Below are 16959 nucleotides of genomic sequence, written 5' to 3'. Positions count from 1 at the left end.
CCTTTCTTGTTTCGTGCCGGGGAGGGAACGATCCACGCCGCAGCGTCGCCGGACTGGAGTAACATCTGGCGGTCAGATCGCACCGGCCAGCGACTAACAGCAGCAAATGTGCCCGAAGCAGGAACAAAAGCGCCCCCCATCGGTCAAGCAGATTTGCCCCTCAGTGGCTCCTCCCCTCCTCCTCCTCCTCCTCTCCCTATTTTCCTTCAACACGGCCTGCTTGCTGACATGCCCGGGTGCGATTCGTTGTTCCCTCGTGATTGGCGACCTCCCCAAGGCGTTTGTCTGATGTCCAATCCTGGGCCTTAGCCGAGCGAGCCCGTCGTTGCAATCAATGATTTAGGTTAGGTCTTCAAGAAAGTCAAGGGAATTTCCTCCCAATCCCTTCTTTGGCGCCGAACTACGCACCTGTCGCGGTTTCAGCGTCTGTTTTTCGTTTGGTAGCTGCCGTCTCCACCACTGCCAATCCCCTTCATCCACCTTGTCCTGGACCCTCTCGCCTCACTCGAGTTCCCTTTTAGACAAGATGCTGCTGTCTGCCCTTGGCTCCTGCGTAGTCCCCACCGTTTTCTGATAGGCGCCCCGTCCGCCGCGACAGGGCCACCTACAGCACCGTCCGCCAGTGTTTCCCCACGATGACCTGGCGGCCATCTTGAGTTTTTCGTACCCCTCGATATTAGCTTCACCGAAGAAATAACATCATGGGTCGTCTGAGTATGTGTCAGAGTGGGTGGCGGTCTCGCGATACCATCCTCCGAGCCTATCCCCTTTGGCAACTGCCTGCAGACTGAGCCTAGACGATGTTGATGCCTCATGGATATACTGGGCATCGTTCGGATGCCGTGCGAGTCTATGCAAGCCTGCCTGCGATAACCGGCCTAGTCTAGTCGTGCTCCACGGTTGGAACAGCTGGTCGACTTTCCATGATAATTTGCTCCCCCCTGTAAGCTTCTGACCGCTCGTGATTGGATCCCAAGTTGGGCATTTCGGGGGCATACTCCTGAAGTCCTAAAGGTTGGCCTGCATCTTGCCTTGAAATACTAGTGCTGCTTCTCGCCGGCTTCTTTCTATTCCTCTCTCATGATTTCATGGGTCTCTCCTATCTATCTCTCCTGTCTTTGTGTATATATATCCTCCTGTTCTCTTACTCGCTTCTGAATCTGCAATCGAGTTTTTGGATCTCTACTGTTGGTGGATCTCTCTCCATCTGAGATCTCTTTTATCTTGTCTTCGCTGCTCCCCCTCCATACATCTCTTTTCTTCCCCTGACTACATCTCTTTTCCACGACTCGCAAAGGGCTTTACCCAGCGAGTCCACAACCGACATGCCGGTCTCTCATCTCACCTTGACGGTGGCTCACCTGCCTACCTCTACATCTTTCTTTCTTTCCTGCCTGCAACCTTTGGGGTACCAATTCATTGGACGTCACGATGACTACATCGGTTTCGGCCAAAAGACCGGCGAGCCCGCAGATTTCTGGATCACGGAACAAAAACCAGGGTAAGTCTCCGTCAATGCTGCTGTGATTAGTGTTACAAGACTAACTGAAACCTTGCAGAGTACCTGCAGGTGCCGCTCATGTCGCTTTCCCTGCAGCTTCCAAGGACGCCGTGAGCGCCTTCTTTATCAGTGCCCTCAAGGCAGGAGGCAAGATCCATGGCGAGCCTAAGCAACGCGATTCCGATTCTGGCTACTACAGCGCCGCCGTCATCGACTTCGATGGCAACAGCATTGAGGCAGTCTATCGCCCAAGCATCTCATCAGCCCGCTCAGAGGTCCGGTCCGTAGCCAAGTCTGTGGCCAGGTCGGAGGCCAGGTCTGAAGCCAGGTCCGAACTCACTCGGCCGGCCCTAGCTTTGCTCGAGAACGGCTCAGTTGTGTCGAAGGCGAGCAGCAAAGCCAGCTCCGTCCGTCCTGAAAGCGTTGCGCCTCCCAAATCGGAGGCCCGCTCGTATGTTTCCAAGACTTCGACGGCCGTGGACAGAGCGCCTCCTCCGTACGAGCGCGCGCCGTCCACCATCAGCGTTAGCCGTGAATCCCAGCAGCCTCGCGACATCCAGCCGGCCCCGTCGCCCACGTATATTGTGCACCACACGACTCACACCACCACTCAGCAGAAGACAGACGATGGCAAGACAGCCAAAACCATTGTCGGTACCCTGATTGGCGCTGCTGCTGGCGCTGCACTCGCATATGCAATGACCAAGTCCGACTCTACAGAACAACACCCTGAGGGCAGCACCCCTCCCCCGCAGTATTCGCCCCGGGACATCATTCAGATGATCTCCCCGTCTCAAGCACCCTCTCAAGCCCAGGAAGAATACCCTGGGTACAAGGCTATCGAGGCTCCTCCTCCGCGGAGCGTTTATTCTTCTCGGTCCGATGCCCGCCCAGGCCTGACTCGCAGTGTTACCTCGAAGAACCCTCGCGCAGACACCATCTACGAGGGCACAGAGTTCGTCCCGCGCGGCGGCAGCGTCTACCTCGATGAGAACGGCCGTCGGGCCTCTGATGGCAGCGTGTACACCACCAAGGATATTCCCCTGCGGGCGATCGAGTACGCCCCGCCGGCCGACTCCCGAGGCTACCAGAGCACCCTGGTCAGCAGTTTCCGTGAGGACAGGTCGCGGGCGATGGACGGTGGCAGTGTCTATTCGTCCTCCACAGTTCGACCTCCCTCCAAGGCCAACTACCAAGAGTCCCACCATAGCTCTCATCACTCCTCACACCACTCTTCCCACCATTCCGTGAGCCGATCGCAAGCCGGCAGCACCGCCTCTTCCAACCGCACTGCCCGCCAGGTCCCTCTCCCCGAGGGCTCCATTGCCTCCTTCGCCTCCTACCGCAGCGGTGCCAAATCTGGTGTCTCCGCTCGCGAGGTACCTCTTCCCGAGAGTGTCGTCGACCTCGACGTCTCCAGTCATGTTACCCCTGACGACTCGATCAGTCAAGTGGACGACTCCCGGCGGTCCTCGTACTCGCACCGGTCGCATGCTTCCAAGAGTCCTTCCAAGGTGTCCAAGCACTCGAAGTTCGACGAGCCTGTCAAGCCTAGCGACAGTGTCAGCCAGGTTTCCACCAATGTCTCCAGGGCGTCTCAGCGGACCATGAAGGCCGGTGGTAGTGGTGGTGGCGGCAGTGTCGCTCCATCCAAGGCTGCCTCGAAAGTCAGTCGCCGAACTGCCAGCCAGGTGGCTTAGCAGCTTCCTTCATACTTTACATTCTACCTTCTTCTTTTTCTCCTTCTTTCGGCACAGCTTTCACATGGCTGTGGTAATTTCTCCATCTTTTTGCATGACAGACCTTGTATGTGAGGCATATTTGTTTCTCTACTACATCTCTTTTCTATATTGGACATTTGGGAAAGCATTTAACCTGGCGTTTGATTGATCATGTTATGCAATGGGTTGGTCGTGTTTTTCAGACATATTTCGTTGGCATAATTTGCGATTCTATACTATACTATACGTACTGCATAAGAATGTTTGATTCATCCTCAACTGCATTTGATTTCCTTATTCCTGCATGAACATTGGGCATTAGCATTGCTTTTAGCGAAAGGGGGATGGATGTCAGTGTCAGTCTTCATTAAGGCGCAGAATGCATATATAAACTAAAGACCATGGATTTAAGCCAGATCACCGATCTCGGGTGTCCTTCTAGAAGAACTTAGCAAGTATACCCTCTAGTTACCTGGTTACAGTTTGGCATAGTCATCACATGACATAGTACTAAGTATCAAGAGAACATCATTGACTTGCCCAAATCGTAATAGCACTCCATTTTTTAACTAGTAGTCTGAAAGCATTACAGGAGTGTCCTTCTTTATACAAATACCCAGTTTCCTTTAAATTGAGATTGTCTGCACAATACTTCAGCAATAAAAAACTACAATCAAGACTTTATTCCCGCAAGTAATAATATAGATCTACTATGACATCCACTTAAAGAGAGAAATTGCAAATAATACTCATTCTAGAAGTAAACACTGCAAGAATCGAAGCCAACAGTAGTAAGTAACCTGTTTCAATACATCAACATACATACTGTCTAACTACATTCATAGTATTTTCAATATAGCATACAGGGTGGTCGATAATAATCTAACATTATAGCGTCAGTCCCCAAAACCCACCAAGTGATATTCTACTCTATCTCAAGGAAGGATCAACGTAAAAACGCATGCTCCAGCAACTGCCCAGCCGTACTCCTCTCCTCAGGCATCCACTTCAACATCGCCCTCATAAACCCCAAGAACAGCTCTTTCTCCGTTCCGGTGAGACGCTTCTCCAGGGTCTCGAGGGAGATGTTATCAGGTATGGGTGATTCGGCGTGGGCGATCCAGGTACCTGTTTTAACTATATCAGCACCTATCCTCTTGATAACATGCAGCTGGGGAAAATACATAATACTAAGTAGAAAATACTAACCTTCTTCATCGAAGCACTGCGCTGTCGTCTCACTCCTCCGTACGAATTCCCTCGGCGGCGATGACCCAATCACGGCTACCATGCGAGCTAAGTGGCGGAAGGGATCGTGATGGCCAGTTATGGGGTCGAATATGGAATCTCCGAAGAGGTGCTCGCCTTCGAAGAGGGTCCATATCTATTCATAGTATCATAGTATATCAATAATCAGGTATTGATCAGATGCACATAGAAAGGGAGAGAACAAAGGGCCTACATACAACCCCAGCCACCCCCCAGACATCAACCGCACACCCCCAGGGCATTTCAAAAATGATCTCCGGTGCGCGGTAAATACACGGCTGCACGAAGGGTCCCGAGTCACTCTGAACTCTGCCGATGCGGGCTTCGCTAAAGTCGCAGAGGATAGGGAGGCCGTAGTGGTTACCTTCTGCTGGTTTGGAGCGGAAGTGGCGAGTTGTGTATATTATCCTTGAGTGATCGGTCAGTGATAACTTCCTCGGACTTGGGGATGTTGATTCTGAGGCTGCGAAGGATGGTAGGATGGTGGGGTCGTGAAGGGTGAGCATTATGTTGTCTGTTTTGAGATCTATATATACAGGTTCACTGTCAGTTCATGCTGCTAGTACTAGCTTAGTAGCTAGCATCTCTCACAGGGGGGATATAGTAATGAAGATGATAGTACCAGTATGAATAACTCCCGCCTCAGTATGCAGAAAATCCAGAGCGAGTAGTACTCGTCTGAGCGTCATTTTCAGCAAAGGGAGATCAAAAGGTCTAGAATTCATTCTCATCATATCGAGAAGGGACATGGTCATGGGCTGGAGGATTAGACATTGATGACTACCTCCTTCTTCAGTTACATCCTGAAGTTCAAAGGAATCATACACTTCGCGAATCAGCGACTGGCCTGGATGTAAACATCCATTTTCCACTACTTTTGCGAGGTGCTCATAGACTTTGTATTCGCGGTTGATAGGAGACTTGGGTAATGAAGTGGATATCTTAAGGACTGTATATTCATTCTTATCATTGCTGCATCTTTATCAGGAGAAGAATGATTTGTATAGAACTCGTTAGAACACTACCTCTCTCTTACTAAGTATAAAGATACAAAGATGGGGTATTGCACACCGAAGATCCCGACATACCCAGCTCGTAGAATTACCTCCGTATCCAAGCTTCCCTATGATTTGGTATCTGGAGTGATAGATGTCGCCTATATGGACGGGATAGTAATGTCTGGGATTGTAGTGTGGGAGGGTTTCTTCCTCGATGGGGATGTTCCTGGGGAGGTAGTCAGGGTTGCTGGAGTAGTGCTTTCTATAGCATGATTGTACTATTCGTCGACTGTTTTTGGTTTTTAAAGGTCTCAGTCGGGATGCCATTTGGTTTTGATTCATTCTGTAGGAATTAGACACAAGTTGTATGTGGCAGGGTGAGATGAGAGGAAGTAGTCACTGATCAGCGGATGGCATGTCCCCGGCTAGTAGCCTGAGGCATGAACATTACTACTTGATACATCAATTCGAGAATGGCATCTACGGTATAACGTTACTGTATACTCCGTACAGGCAAACAGGCAAACAAGCAAACAAGCCAACAAGCAAACAAGCGAAGATAAAATCCCTACACCGCCAGTCTGAGTCTCTGGCTACTACACGGACTGCATCACGATCCACTGGCTGAATTGGTTTCCTACTGAATGAATACAAGCCACCAAATCCCTTACCAGCAGCATCGCCCATTAACCAACCCCGATCTCCCTCGTCCTCTCTCCTCGTCCCCTGTCTATCATTTCCACCACCCCGGAGGCATCACCGAGCCTCACGACCGTACCAGTACCCCAGCATCCTCCCCTCAACCCCGACCCGAGGAAATCTCGAAAACCACACCCTTCCTGGGGCTTTATGTTCATCTCAGGTAACATTTATCCGACTCCATTGAGTGAAAATAAAAAATGCCATGAATGCATAATGAGAAGTGGTCATAATGATCGTAGGATATGACATTTCCCCCGGCAAATAAAAAGGAGAAAGCGAAAATAAAGGGGTAAACGCGGAATTCCAGACACACGCAAATAGTTCATGGAGAATAACAAGGAAAGGATCTACGATCACGGTACGCCAGGCTTCGGATCTGATCTAACGGAGCGAAAGAAGACGCAGAAGCGGATTGGGAAGACCAAGGTGGCCGTGGAAACTTTGAATTGCGAAGATCAGATGGCATATTTGCGAGTCCATTCCCGCGCGGTCGCTTCGTACCGGGGACGGTCCGTCTTGTACACGTGAGCGATTTCCGGCACCAACGGGTCGTCGGGATTGGGGTCTGTGAGCATGGAGCAGATCGAAAGGAGGACTGTGAAAAGCATTAGTATATACGTTATCTATAGCGTCTATAGCGTCTATAGAACAGAAACATACCCTTTGAAATCGTGAGAGCAGGGCTCCATTGGTCTCTGAGGATGTCAAGGCAGATGCTGCCGTTGGCGTTGATGTTGGGATGGTAGATCCGAGTGGTGAAGTTGACCTTCGGGGGCTTGAATGGGTAGTCGGTGGGGAAGTGGATGTTCAGGAAGAAAACACCTCCTGAGTAGGGGGAGTCACCCTAAAGATAGTTGCGTTAGCAAATGTATTCCTGCAAGATAACATGGCTGCAATAGGACGCCGTTGGGTGCCGCAAGGTCCTCCCGAAGACAAAGGAACAAAGACACTTGCTGCATCCGGACGCCACCAAAAGAAACCCAGGGATACTCACAGGACCCATGATAGTTGCTTGCCAGTGGAACTGTGAAGAAAAATCACTTGTCAGTAATGAAATCTAGGCATTGAATGTCGTTGATGATAGGTTTCATCGCAAATCTGCGTGGGACTGCCCCGCCGGAGTCGGCAGGAGCGGCGATGCGACCGTGGGCAACGAGGGGTTCGGGAGGGTTGAAAACCATACCAGGTCATCTCCGGAAGGACCAGCAGAGCAGGAAGAGGGGGGATCACTGTAAGATGAAGACAACCACGTTAGCAGAGTTCTATAAATGCCCTGGCAATGCGCTATGACAGAAGCGCTGTCTGGCGGAAGGCCTGACGGACGCCCCGCGGCCGTGGTGGGGTGTAACATCAGGCGGCGGCAAAGAGGCAGGCGAGGGGAAACAAGACGAGGAGGTTAACTCTTACCGGCCGAGGTCAGTGAGTTCCTTGTTAATTCTCTTGAGAGCCATGGCGAATGTGTAATGTGTAAAGAGCGGAGAGGATCTCCTAGGTCAAGTGTGCAAAGCGAGTGGTATCGAATTTGAAGGTGGAAATCTGCACACGATTTCCCTGTCAGCACAACGGCGCAATATGGAAGAGAAGAACGACGACGACAGACAGCCGTGCAAAGAGAAGGAATTAAGACTAGCGAAGTCGACTAGACTGGAGGGGGAAGTAAGAGGGGTTGAGGATGGAATGGTGGGAGAGACTCACCGTGGGCTGATTACGTCGGAAGACGAACAGGAAGAAGAGGGGGGAATTGGGCTGAAGGAGAAGAGGAAGAGGGAGAGGAGAAGAGAGAAAGAGAGGGAAGTAAGTGGACGGGAAGAGCGAAGAGAAGAGTCACCAGCCCCCCCCTCGACCCGTATTTACCGGTTATTACCGACTGATTACTCGGCTTATTTAAGCAGTTTGCCTTTAGTCAGGCGTCCGTCAGCCACTGTTGCGCCACACCCTCCCTCTTTCCCTTCCATCGTCATCATCTCCCAATACAGTCGGACATTCTAGATGTATCATCTTGCTTCTGCTGATGATGCTGCTTTCTCTTCTTTTTAACGAGGGATAATCCAATAGTTGGAGCTCCAAATATAGTCGTTTCCCCCCCTTCAGGGCACTCTCCGCCATTACCGACATCATCTGTACCAAGTCAGCCCTGATCGTTATAACTAACTAATTCAGATATCCACCTGAACAGCCCCTCCCCTCCAGTGTCAGCCACACCTTCAATTTCGGGTCCCTCGCAGACGGGTACTAACGTATCAATCGGACGACGGACAAAACCGATAGGCTGAGTAGTTACTGGTGGCCACCGTGTTTGCCCAGTCTCAATGCTGGTTCTGCCCGTTGACTGGGTCGATATTAGCAAGAATATTGGATCTCTATTTTTTGCCTTTTTTTTTTCCTTTCTTTCTTGTAACGTAACTCGTAATCCAACTACGCACGTCACACCTAACTACAACTAATACAGTTAGATGGTCAGTTCTACTTGGGATACTAGTTAGTACTGTACTTCAAGTGCATGCATGCCGACAAGCATATGACTTCCTAAAAGATACTCCGACTTATATTAAGGTAGTATAGCAATCCTGCACCCCTCTTAGTCTGTATCAGATACTACCAATATGGACACCACGGTTATAACTAGTAGTTATGATCGAGATATTCGTGCCACTCACACCCCACAACCAGATAAATCTTGAGATCCATTTCCCGGCAGTGGCGACGGCAAGTTGTAGTTAACTACTCAGCGAGATAGCCTTCAACCTCTTCCCTACTTAAGAATTAAGACTACTTACTTACTGTGCCCTCAGTCCCTTGTCCCCACGTACCAGGATACAATACATCCATCCATAGACTACTAAAGAGATGGATACAGTTTGCCCCTCCCTCTTCGGCGACACCCAACCCCCTTCTCACTACACGGTTTAGCCTTTCATACCTTCCTAGTAATCCCGGAAGTTGCCCCAGACTTAAACCCGGAATTCGGCTGGATGTGGTCATTCTTCCACCATTATTCCACCGTTGGGGGGCAAATACAATAATTTAACAATGCTTTACCCTTTTATGACGAACTTTACCCAAGTAACTCAATCTGTTTGTAATCTTACATACAGTGCGGTTGCGGGTGCCTTGCCACGTGGCGCAGCATGGCTTAGACTTTCTCTCGAGTCTCTCTCTCTTTCTCTTTCTCACGTGATGGAGAAGACCGTTTCTGGAAGGGTCGATAAGGTACTGAGTTTCATCGCTAATATGGTGGTATATGGAAGATGATCTTGTAGTATGATTGTATTTGTTGTATTTTTTAGATCGGATATTGTGGGTGTATATGTACATGTACGTGGTGTGGGTTTCATCAAGTAGGTAGTCAGGTGGACTATAAGTCAGTGGTAGCATCGAGTGTGTACGTCTGTTCGCCTAGACGAATGCCTGAACGCCGGTGATGGCACGGCCGAGGATCAGAGCTAGTTTGGTGGTTAGTCGCCAAGTGCACAAGAAGCAGATGTTGTCTTATTGAGATACTCACTATGAATGTCACTTTGTCCCTCATAGGTCTGCACCACGAACAGGTTGGCTACATGCCGGGCGATATGGTACTCGTCACTGGTTGCGTTTCCGCCAAAAACTTCCTGGAGACTAAAATAGGGCAAATCACCCAAGTTAGCAGGCTCTTTTACCAAAGGTTTCTCAAGTGGTGAGGGCATACATTCTCGAGTTGGCCAAGGCACGGTCACAGTTCTGTCTCTTGACCATCGAAATCATCTCCGGTGTGCACTTTCCGGCATCCTTAAGCCGGGCGACCTGCGTCGCTGCCAACGTGCCGTACGCAGCATCCGTAGCCGCATCGGCCAGCTTCTTCTGAATAAGCTGGTACTTCGCCAGCGGGTTACCCTTGAACTGCTTGCGCTCGAGCGCATAGGTACGCGCACGGCTCAGGCAATCTTCAAGCGCGCCCATAGCACCAAAGGCAATACCCAGACGAGCGCTGTTAAGGCAGGTGAAAGGACCAACGAGCCCTTGAACTTCAGGGAACATGTTCTCCGCAGGAACAGGGCAGTCATCCATCTGGATCATGCCGGTGATGGATGCGCGCAGGGCAGTCTTGTTCTTGATGGCGGGCGTCTCCAGAGTACCCGGTGGGCATTGGCTGCGCTCGACGACGAATCCTCGGATCTTGCCCGTGGTCTGCAGCTTAGCCCAGACGATCATGATGTCGGAGATAGGGGAGTTGGTGATCCAGGTCTTGGTGCCAGAGAGCAAGTAGTATCCCTTCTTGGTAGGGTGCTCCCGGGCGACTGTCTCCATGGAGCCAGGGTCAGAGCCGTGATTGGGTTCAGTGAGACCAAAGCATCCGGCCAGTTTTCCCTTTGCCAGCTCTGGGAGGAATCTGTCCTTCAGCTCCTGTGTACCAAAGTCATGAATAGCTGTCATAGCCAGGGAGCTCTGCACAGACATTCCTGAACGGTATCCCGAGTCCACACGCTCGACTTCCTTCGTGATGAGGCCGGAGGCCACGGTGCTTGCGCCGGCGCAACCATACCCTTCAATGTTCGCGCCGAGGAGGCCGAGTTCGCCCATCTCGGTCAGGATCTGGCGGTCATAGTTCTCGTTCCGGTAGGCATCTAGCATGCACATAGTTATTAGCCACAATTCTACCATATGAACGGTCACATCATCAGCATCGCCGTAGTGGCGGTCATACCTAGAACGCGGGGTAGCAGTCGCTCCTGGCAGTACTGCCTAGCTGTGTCCTGGATAGCCAATTCCTCCTCTGTGTACAACTCCGATGCGACCAAAGGATCCTCCCAGTTGAAAGTCGTAGCGTATCCACGGACCGAAGCATTGCGCGAAGTTGCGGGTGCTCGACACAGGCGGTGGAGGTGGCGCGAAGCCGTGCGGAAGCTGGAGGGATTCATTATGTGAGATTGTAGGCGCCGGCAAGGAGATCAGTAAGCCTGAAAGATATCTGTAGTCAAGACCAAGTCAATTAGAAGAGTCAAATGTCTTGTGTCTTGAGGATGCGAGAGCTAACAGGGCTTGCGACAGCAAAAGGGATAGATGGTTCGGAGGTTGTTGCGGGGAGACATTCATCCAGGCACACTCTCGGCTCCCCCCAACCTCGGCAATCCGTCGGAAAGTGTTCATGGGAGCATCTATACTTACACAGGGCACACGGTGACAATATACGCAATTGATTGAGGTTCTGCTAGATTATAAGACAGATTCCAGAGTTAGAGATGCTCCTTATATGCTTCATGTCTCCTGAACTTCAAAGGACTCCAAGCCGAGCCGCGGAGAGACTTCCGCGGACGAGCTCGGTTGGCAGGCCGTTCCGTCGGCGCTGGCGCCCAATAACCGGCACTTCTTAGGACTTGTATAGAAGAGCCCCTGCGGATATCTCGTTTGTCCGGCATTTAGCTCTACGGACTGCGCATGTATCTCTGGTTTTAAGAACTGTGGTTTACGAGGGAACAGCACCGTATGCTCTACATTACTGTCCGCTGTCTACTATAAACCTGCAATAATCGCCAGACCAGCTTGCTGGGGCGGACTATACTCCTCGGGAGTCAATTGAGTGGACTCCTATTGCCAGGTCATCATTATACTGATTGTTGTGAAAATGGTATTGAAACTCTGATCAGATATAGACTGGGTGTAGTAGCAGTCAGGCTCCCATACAACATCGAAGCCTACTCGCTCCTAGGTTTGTATCTTGACCACTATATACACCATAATTGAATGGCTTATATTTCCATTTATAGAGTCCTCGGTAAAGACAGGCTCGCCCTGTATCAACATCACGACAACAATCTGCTCCAGAAGGCATGCTCAAGCAGGCATCTGGGACTGAAGGAAATCAAACACCCCGGTCGGGAAGTAATCCTCATCAAAGCCCCAGAGATCCGCCATCATAGGGTCCATCGACCCTTCGGAAAGACCCGTCTGGGCCTTCGCCTGTGCCGCATTCGAGTCGAAGCTATTTCCTCTCTCGGCAGACAATGGAGCGACCCCCAGCAATGGGGGAGGAGGGTTCAGGATCGTGTCCCGTTCGCCAAGGGGCTGAGCCCCGGGGATAACAACCGGTTTGAACATTGGCAGAGTATCATGAGAGTTCTGTGTCAGAGACTGGGAGTTACCAAGATTCCTCTTCTCCCACTCCTCCAACCCCGTGAGCATCTTGCGCAGGCCACGGGCTATATGGTGACTGAGATGGTGCTCGCTTGCACGCTTGCTACATGAGACCATCATATTAACGATCCGCCCGACCAGCTCCCGCACGTACGCGACGTCGATGTGTAGGCCCGCTGATGAAATAGAGTTCTGCTGGCCTTGGTTATTAGGAATGCTGCTGGAGCAGCCCTTGGCCGCAATCTTGAGCAGGAAAACTGCGGCAAACGTGATCATGCTATGGAGGTACAATGGGACGCCAACCAAAGCCCTCTGGATATCGGGTTCATCTAGAACCACCCGAAGCGTGTCGATGGCGGACTGGATGGCTATGTTCGCGCGCTTCTTTCGCTCATCAGACATGGGTCGTGTCGATATCGAAGAGTGATAGGTCCGCAAAGCGACCGAATTCAATTGCAATCGAGAAAAGTGATAATGCAAATTGACAGCCCTGTATGGATATGCACCGACATATCGACTCCCAACTACTTGTTCGAGTCACGTTAGCGAAAATGCGCCTAGGCAACAGATTAGAGAACAGGGAACGTACCCAAACGCGGATACCAAGAGATCCGCCAGTTGTCAAGGTCGGCGTCATATTTATCGATGGTGGAAAATTCGCTGTCGGGAACCTCCAAGTCGACGTCGGGCCCAAAGGCGTGGTATATTCGGGTAAGAATGATAAAGAGGTCGACCTGGCTGTGCAGACGCAGGTCACCTTGTTGCACGTTAGGAGTACGGGTGAATGTATTGTGGTTTTTGATGCTTTGGTCCTCGTGGATGATCGGTGGTCGTCCGTAGGCAATAGAGAAGTGATGCTCTAGCGTCTAGGCCAGTCAGTCTCGTTGCACATAAAGCCCACCAGGGGGCTACCTTCGGTGGTGTTGAGACGTACATAAAGAAGATACCACAGCCTAGCTTGTTCTATGTGCTCTGGAGAGCCTTGTGTTGCTTTCCGGTAAGACTGGTGCAGGTTGCGCTCCGTGGCAATCCGGACTGCATACCCAGACAGCTTCCAGCTTACGTCTGCAAGCCAAAAGGCGCCTATACATAACGCGCGCAGATCATCCAGAGTGTGGTGTCTGTCTAGCATTGATTCTGATGCTAACCTAGCAAATTCCGTATAGCAAATATCGAAGGTGCGTTCTTTCTTGGGCAAATGAAGAGCTGTGACAGCGAGAATGGCGGCGGAAAGCATCGAGGAAGAGTTCCTCACAGAGGTCAGGTCTTTGTGGTCCAGCAATATCCCATCCCAAAGATAACGGCTAAGTACTTGATCAAAGTAGGAGAATAGCTCCTCCGCCTCGTGCACATCCACTACCCCTCGCGAAACAAAATCGCTGACAAGAGCCCGATCTGGCGCATGATGTCTCCCGGGAGAAGTTGTCTGAATATCGCTCAACTGTGTCACTTCGTACAAGCTTCCCATTGGAGCCGTGACCAACGATGAGGTTCCATTCTCCTCCCTGTCTAGGGCATATTGTGATGGCTGTTGGAAGGTCGTATCGGATGTTCTGGACTCGGGTGCTACTCTTTGCGCGCTGCTCTCGATGCGCTCTGCCCCAACATCGTGATCCGTCCCGAGGGGCGTACCCTCTGTCGACACTGTAGAATCCTGCCGGTCCCGTTTCTTTGATAGTGGCTCCGACGCCTTTCCATTAGATTGATAATATGAAAGATCGGGTAGTTGGGCTTTCCGTAGTAAGTCTGCCATTGCGAGCTCCATTGTGGCCTTCCATCTAGAACACGCCAGCGATGATCAGTCATCGAGTCTACTGGCAAGCTATGCGAATGAAAGCAAAAGGGAGGGTAAAGTTACTCTGTCTCGTCATCCAACAACGTCTGGAGGCTCTTGTTGACGACACATTCCAGGCCCATGCGGCGACATCTCTGACAAACACTTTCCCCCGCATTCAAATCACAGCGGACCTTATGGCGCTTGCATTCCGTGCAGGCTCGAATCCTGCGCGAGATCTTGGGGACATGCCTCGGACTCTGCTGCGAGTCATTTTCCGGGGTATGTTGTGGGCGGGTACTCTGGGGAGAGGCGGCAGAAGAGGCATCACCGTTAGACTCGAAATGAAGACGACTTCGCTTCATGATGCCAATGCAAGACGCATCGTCATAGGCAAATCATGTAGCTCGCGTGGGAGTGGGGATGGCGCCGGCTATATCCACCACGACAGGGCCAACGACACAGGAACAATGCTAGTTTAGTAGGAGAGAAGGAGAGGAGAGAGGGGTCTCTGGGGGTGGGCATGGCAGATGCCGGCGGTTTGCGTTTCCGAGAGCTGCGATTTGCCTACTCGACCGACCGTCCGAGACGGCCAGGCCCGATAACAAACCGCGCCTTACTGCTTTGGGTCCTGCACGGGGCTTCGCCCGGTGGGGGCCTGATGGCCTTGTAGCCTGATGACTCTTATGTAAGCCTCAGAAGGGCTGGGGAACTTTCCATCCGCGGGGCGGATGTCTGTCACGTGGGAGAGAAGCTGCCTGGCTGCCGCTAAGCCTAACGGGGCCTATAAATGACGCATGTCGCGTAGCTCTCCGCGGCGCGTCACTGTCGCGGCTCTCCTCTGATTTCTGCCTGCTATCTCTTTCCCCAACACCTTGCGGCGACTAGGAGTCAGTACCTCACCTGGTTTTGGATAGCAGTGAAGATTTCAAGATGGGTATTAAACGTGAGTGTTCTCAATAGGTGTCATCCCTCCACAAGACCGCTCTGTCGCAGCCCATTCTTACATACTCACGAATCCATTGAAGCTGACCACACTCAGAGCTGTATCAGGTGATTTCAGAAAACGCCCCAGATGCCATCAAGGCAGGGGACATTAAAAACCACTTTGGCCGAAAGGTCGCCATAGTATGTTAAGCGCTCCCTCCTTGGCGGTGACTCTCAGTGAGCTAGCTGTTCGCATTCCAGACAGAGCTAACGAAACTGGAATATAGGATGCGTAGGCTTTCATTATCCCGGTTATGTCGCTTCTTCCATCCACTAACTGTTATATAGCTCCATGAGTATTTACAGCTTCCTCATTGCCGTCCGTTCCGAAGGTCAGCAGCTTATGAGCGACACCGGAGAGACAACGTCGCATTTGATGGGCATGTTCTACCGCACTCTGCGCATGGTCGACAATGGCATCAAGCCGCTGTACGTGTTTGATGGGGCTCCCCCAAAACTCAAGTCCGGCGAATTAGCCAAGCGATTTGCTCGTAAGAGCGAAGCCACCGAGGCTCACGAGGAGGCCAAGGAAACCGGTACAGCAGAGGATGTTGAGAAGTTCTCGCGACGCACAGTACGGGTCACCAGGGAGCACAACGCAGAGTGTAAGAAGCTTTTGAAGTTGATGGGAATTCCGTACATCGATGCTCCCACAGAAGCCGAGGCGCAGTGCGCGGTTCTTGCGCGCGCCGGAAAGGTCTATGCAGCTGCTTCGGAGGATATGGACACGCTATGCTTTGAGACGCCCATTCTTCTGCGACACCTTACGTTCAGTGAACAGAGGAAGGAACCCATTCAGGAGATTCATTTGAACCGTGCGCTGGAAGGCCTTGGTATGGACCGCAAGCAGGTATGTTTCCTGGTTTATTGCTAGATTCACGTTTCAAGGATGCTTACTGATGTGATAAAGTTTATTGATCTTTGCATTTTATTGGGCTGCGATTATCTAGAGCCGATCCCCAAGGTCGGACCTAACACGGCACTGAAGCTAATCCGTGACCACGGAAGTCTGGAGAAGGTGCTTGAATTTATGGAGAACGACCCGAAGAAGAAGTTTGTCGTTCCCGAAGACTGGCCTTACGAGGATGCCAGAGAGCTCTTCCTCAACCCGGATGTGAGGGACGCCAGTGACCCTGAATGCGATTTCAAATGGGAAGCGCCCGACGTGCCCGGTCTAATAGACTTCCTGGTCAAAGACAAGGGCTTCAACGAGGACCGTGTCAAGAACGGTGCTGCTCGCTTGCAAAAGAATTTGAAATCCGCTCAACAATCCCGCCTAGAGGGATTTTTCAAACCGGTCGCCCGCACGGATGAAGAGAAGGCGAGCCTGAAGCGCAAACACGACGAGAAGATCCAAGAGCAGAAAAAGAAGAAGAAAGAAGAAGCCAAGGCCAAGAAAGAAGCCAAGTCACGGCCTCGCGGTGCTGGTTAGATACCAGGCATAATGCTTTGCCTCAATTGGTCCTTGGATAGCGACCAGATAAAAGAGCAAGACACTGTGATCGACACCACATGTCGATATAAAAGCGGCTTCCATACTCATGATGGCTAGAGGCGTTCCCGGGTTTGTTTGTTCTGCAGTCAATTATGTGTAACTAGTACTTCAGGCGAGAGGCGTTTCAACCGGCGGGATAAATGGATGGATGGATGATGCACAGCAAACATGCACGAGTCCAGCATGCCACGTATATACCTACGACGTGGATGGTTCTTTTTCGCTGTCATGGAAGTAAAATTATAATTATTATCGAGAATTAGAATAACCAACACACACTATACATAGATAAGGCAGCTAATGACTCTGCAGAGTGCAGAAACTGAAACTTTGTTGCCTGACATGAATAGTCAGTAGTACACTTGTTCTAGGTAAGCTTTGGGAGCGAGGGGTTCAACCCGACT

The 16959-nt window shown here is 51.2% G+C and overlaps 9 protein-coding genes across 9 annotated transcripts; 3 read left to right on the top strand and 6 right to left on the bottom strand.

Annotated features, from left to right (window-relative positions):
• Positions 1 to 279: 279 nt before the first annotated feature.
• ASPBRDRAFT_267027 (uncharacterized protein) lies at positions 280 to 1077 on the bottom strand. The gene has a single exon (XM_067622294.1). The coding sequence runs from the start codon at positions 828 to 830 to the stop codon at positions 420 to 422; it is 411 nt and encodes a 136-aa protein (XP_067485582.1). The 5' UTR covers positions 831 to 1077; the 3' UTR covers positions 280 to 419.
• Positions 1078 to 1325: 248 nt separating this feature from the next.
• ASPBRDRAFT_191570 (VOC family protein) lies at positions 1326 to 3201 on the top strand (the record flags this gene model as incomplete). The annotated part of the gene is made up of 2 exons (XM_067620382.1): positions 1326 to 1501; positions 1560 to 3201. The coding sequence occupies 2 exons, from the start codon at positions 1326 to 1328 to the stop codon at positions 3199 to 3201; spliced, it is 1818 nt and encodes a 605-aa protein (XP_067485581.1).
• An 819-nt stretch (positions 3202 to 4020) lies between these two features.
• On the bottom strand, positions 4021 to 6233 carry ASPBRDRAFT_37556 (putative protein kinase). The gene is made up of 5 exons (XM_067623755.1): positions 5563 to 6233; positions 5114 to 5469; positions 4689 to 5017; positions 4432 to 4606; positions 4021 to 4350 (listed from the first exon to the last, which is right to left on the bottom strand). The coding sequence occupies exons 1-5, from the start codon at positions 5814 to 5816 to the stop codon at positions 4169 to 4171; spliced, it is 1296 nt and encodes a 431-aa protein (XP_067485580.1). The 5' UTR covers positions 5817 to 6233; the 3' UTR covers positions 4021 to 4168.
• On the bottom strand, positions 5944 to 6233 carry ASPBRDRAFT_37555 (uncharacterized protein). The gene has a single exon (XM_067623754.1). The coding sequence runs from the start codon at positions 6174 to 6176 to the stop codon at positions 5970 to 5972; it is 207 nt and encodes a 68-aa protein (XP_067485579.1). The 5' UTR covers positions 6177 to 6233; the 3' UTR covers positions 5944 to 5969.
• Position 6234: 1 nt separating this feature from the next.
• On the bottom strand, positions 6235 to 7638 carry ASPBRDRAFT_37554 (putative ubiquitin conjugating enzyme (UbcD)). Its single transcript, XM_067623753.1, has 4 exons — positions 7599 to 7638; positions 7186 to 7420; positions 6852 to 7035; positions 6235 to 6786 (listed from the first exon to the last, which is right to left on the bottom strand). The coding sequence occupies exons 2-4, from the start codon at positions 7192 to 7194 to the stop codon at positions 6647 to 6649; spliced, it is 333 nt and encodes a 110-aa protein (XP_067485578.1). The 5' UTR covers positions 7195 to 7420; positions 7599 to 7638; the 3' UTR covers positions 6235 to 6646.
• Positions 7639 to 7669: 31 nt separating this feature from the next.
• Positions 7670 to 8313, top strand: ASPBRDRAFT_37553 (uncharacterized protein). The gene is made up of 2 exons (XM_067623752.1): positions 7670 to 7727; positions 7792 to 8313. The coding sequence occupies exon 2, from the start codon at positions 7869 to 7871 to the stop codon at positions 8178 to 8180; it is 312 nt and encodes a 103-aa protein (XP_067485577.1). The 5' UTR covers positions 7670 to 7727; positions 7792 to 7868; the 3' UTR covers positions 8181 to 8313.
• Positions 8314 to 9179: 866 nt separating this feature from the next.
• On the bottom strand, positions 9180 to 11234 carry ASPBRDRAFT_37549 (acyl-CoA dehydrogenase). The gene is made up of 4 exons (XM_067623751.1): positions 10873 to 11234; positions 9877 to 10792; positions 9697 to 9806; positions 9180 to 9634 (listed from the first exon to the last, which is right to left on the bottom strand). Exons 1-4 carry the CDS (start codon positions 11084 to 11086, stop codon positions 9588 to 9590), a joined length of 1287 nt encoding a protein of 428 aa, XP_067485576.1. The 5' UTR covers positions 11087 to 11234; the 3' UTR covers positions 9180 to 9587.
• Positions 11235 to 11999: 765 nt separating this feature from the next.
• ASPBRDRAFT_191566 (uncharacterized protein) lies at positions 12000 to 14438 on the bottom strand (the record flags this gene model as incomplete). The annotated part of the gene is made up of 4 exons (XM_067620381.1): positions 12000 to 12823; positions 12889 to 13165; positions 13234 to 14077; positions 14158 to 14438. The coding sequence occupies 4 exons, from the start codon at positions 14436 to 14438 to the stop codon at positions 12000 to 12002; spliced, it is 2226 nt and encodes a 741-aa protein (XP_067485575.1).
• A 914-nt stretch (positions 14439 to 15352) lies between these two features.
• fen1 (multifunctional nuclease RAD27) lies at positions 15353 to 16492 on the top strand (the record flags this gene model as incomplete). Its single annotated transcript, XM_067620380.1, has 2 exons — positions 15353 to 15910; positions 15971 to 16492. 2 exons carry the CDS (start codon positions 15353 to 15355, stop codon positions 16490 to 16492), a joined length of 1080 nt encoding a protein of 359 aa, XP_067485574.1.
• Between the last annotated feature and the right edge of the window lie 467 nt (positions 16493 to 16959).

Source organism: Aspergillus brasiliensis, assembly GCF_001889945.1.
Source record: "Aspergillus brasiliensis CBS 101740 unplaced genomic scaffold ASPBRscaffold_1, whole genome shotgun sequence".
In the NCBI taxonomy this organism is placed as follows: Eukaryota; Fungi; Ascomycota; class Eurotiomycetes; order Eurotiales; family Aspergillaceae; genus Aspergillus; species Aspergillus brasiliensis.
The sequence above is the reverse complement of the archived record's forward strand: the minus strand, read 5'-3'. Positions and strand labels throughout refer to the sequence as shown.

Coding starts and splice junctions, on each gene's coding strand:
- ASPBRDRAFT_267027 (XM_067622294.1), bottom strand. CDS start 830: ATGCCCAGTATATCCATGAGGCATCAACATCGTCTAGGCTCAGTCTGC.
- ASPBRDRAFT_37556 (XM_067623755.1), bottom strand. CDS start 5,816: ATGGCATCCCGACTGAGACCTTTAAAAACCAAAAACAGTCGACGAATA. Junction 5,018..5,113: donor GGCGGGAGTTATTCATACTG/GTACTATCATCT, acceptor CTGTATATATAG/ATCTCAAAACAGACAACATA. Junction 4,351..4,431: donor GCAGTGCTTCGATGAAGAAG/GTTAGTATTTTC, acceptor TAGTTAAAACAG/GTACCTGGATCGCCCACGCC.
- ASPBRDRAFT_37555 (XM_067623754.1), bottom strand. CDS start 6,176: ATGGGCGATGCTGCTGGTAAGGGATTTGGTGGCTTGTATTCATTCAGT.
- ASPBRDRAFT_37554 (XM_067623753.1), bottom strand. Junction 6,787..6,851: donor TGCTCTCACGATTTCAAAGG/GTATGTTTCTGT, acceptor TGCTTTTCACAG/TCCTCCTTTCGATCTGCTCC.
- ASPBRDRAFT_37553 (XM_067623752.1), top strand. CDS start 7,869: ATGGTGGGAGAGACTCACCGTGGGCTGATTACGTCGGAAGACGAACAG.
- ASPBRDRAFT_37549 (XM_067623751.1), bottom strand. CDS start 11,086: ATGAATCCCTCCAGCTTCCGCACGGCTTCGCGCCACCTCCACCGCCTG. Junction 10,793..10,872: donor ACTGCTACCCCGCGTTCTAG/GTATGACCGCCA, acceptor TGTGCATGCTAG/ATGCCTACCGGAACGAGAAC. Junction 9,635..9,696: donor GGGACAAAGTGACATTCATA/GTGAGTATCTCA, acceptor CCACCAAACTAG/CTCTGATCCTCGGCCGTGCC.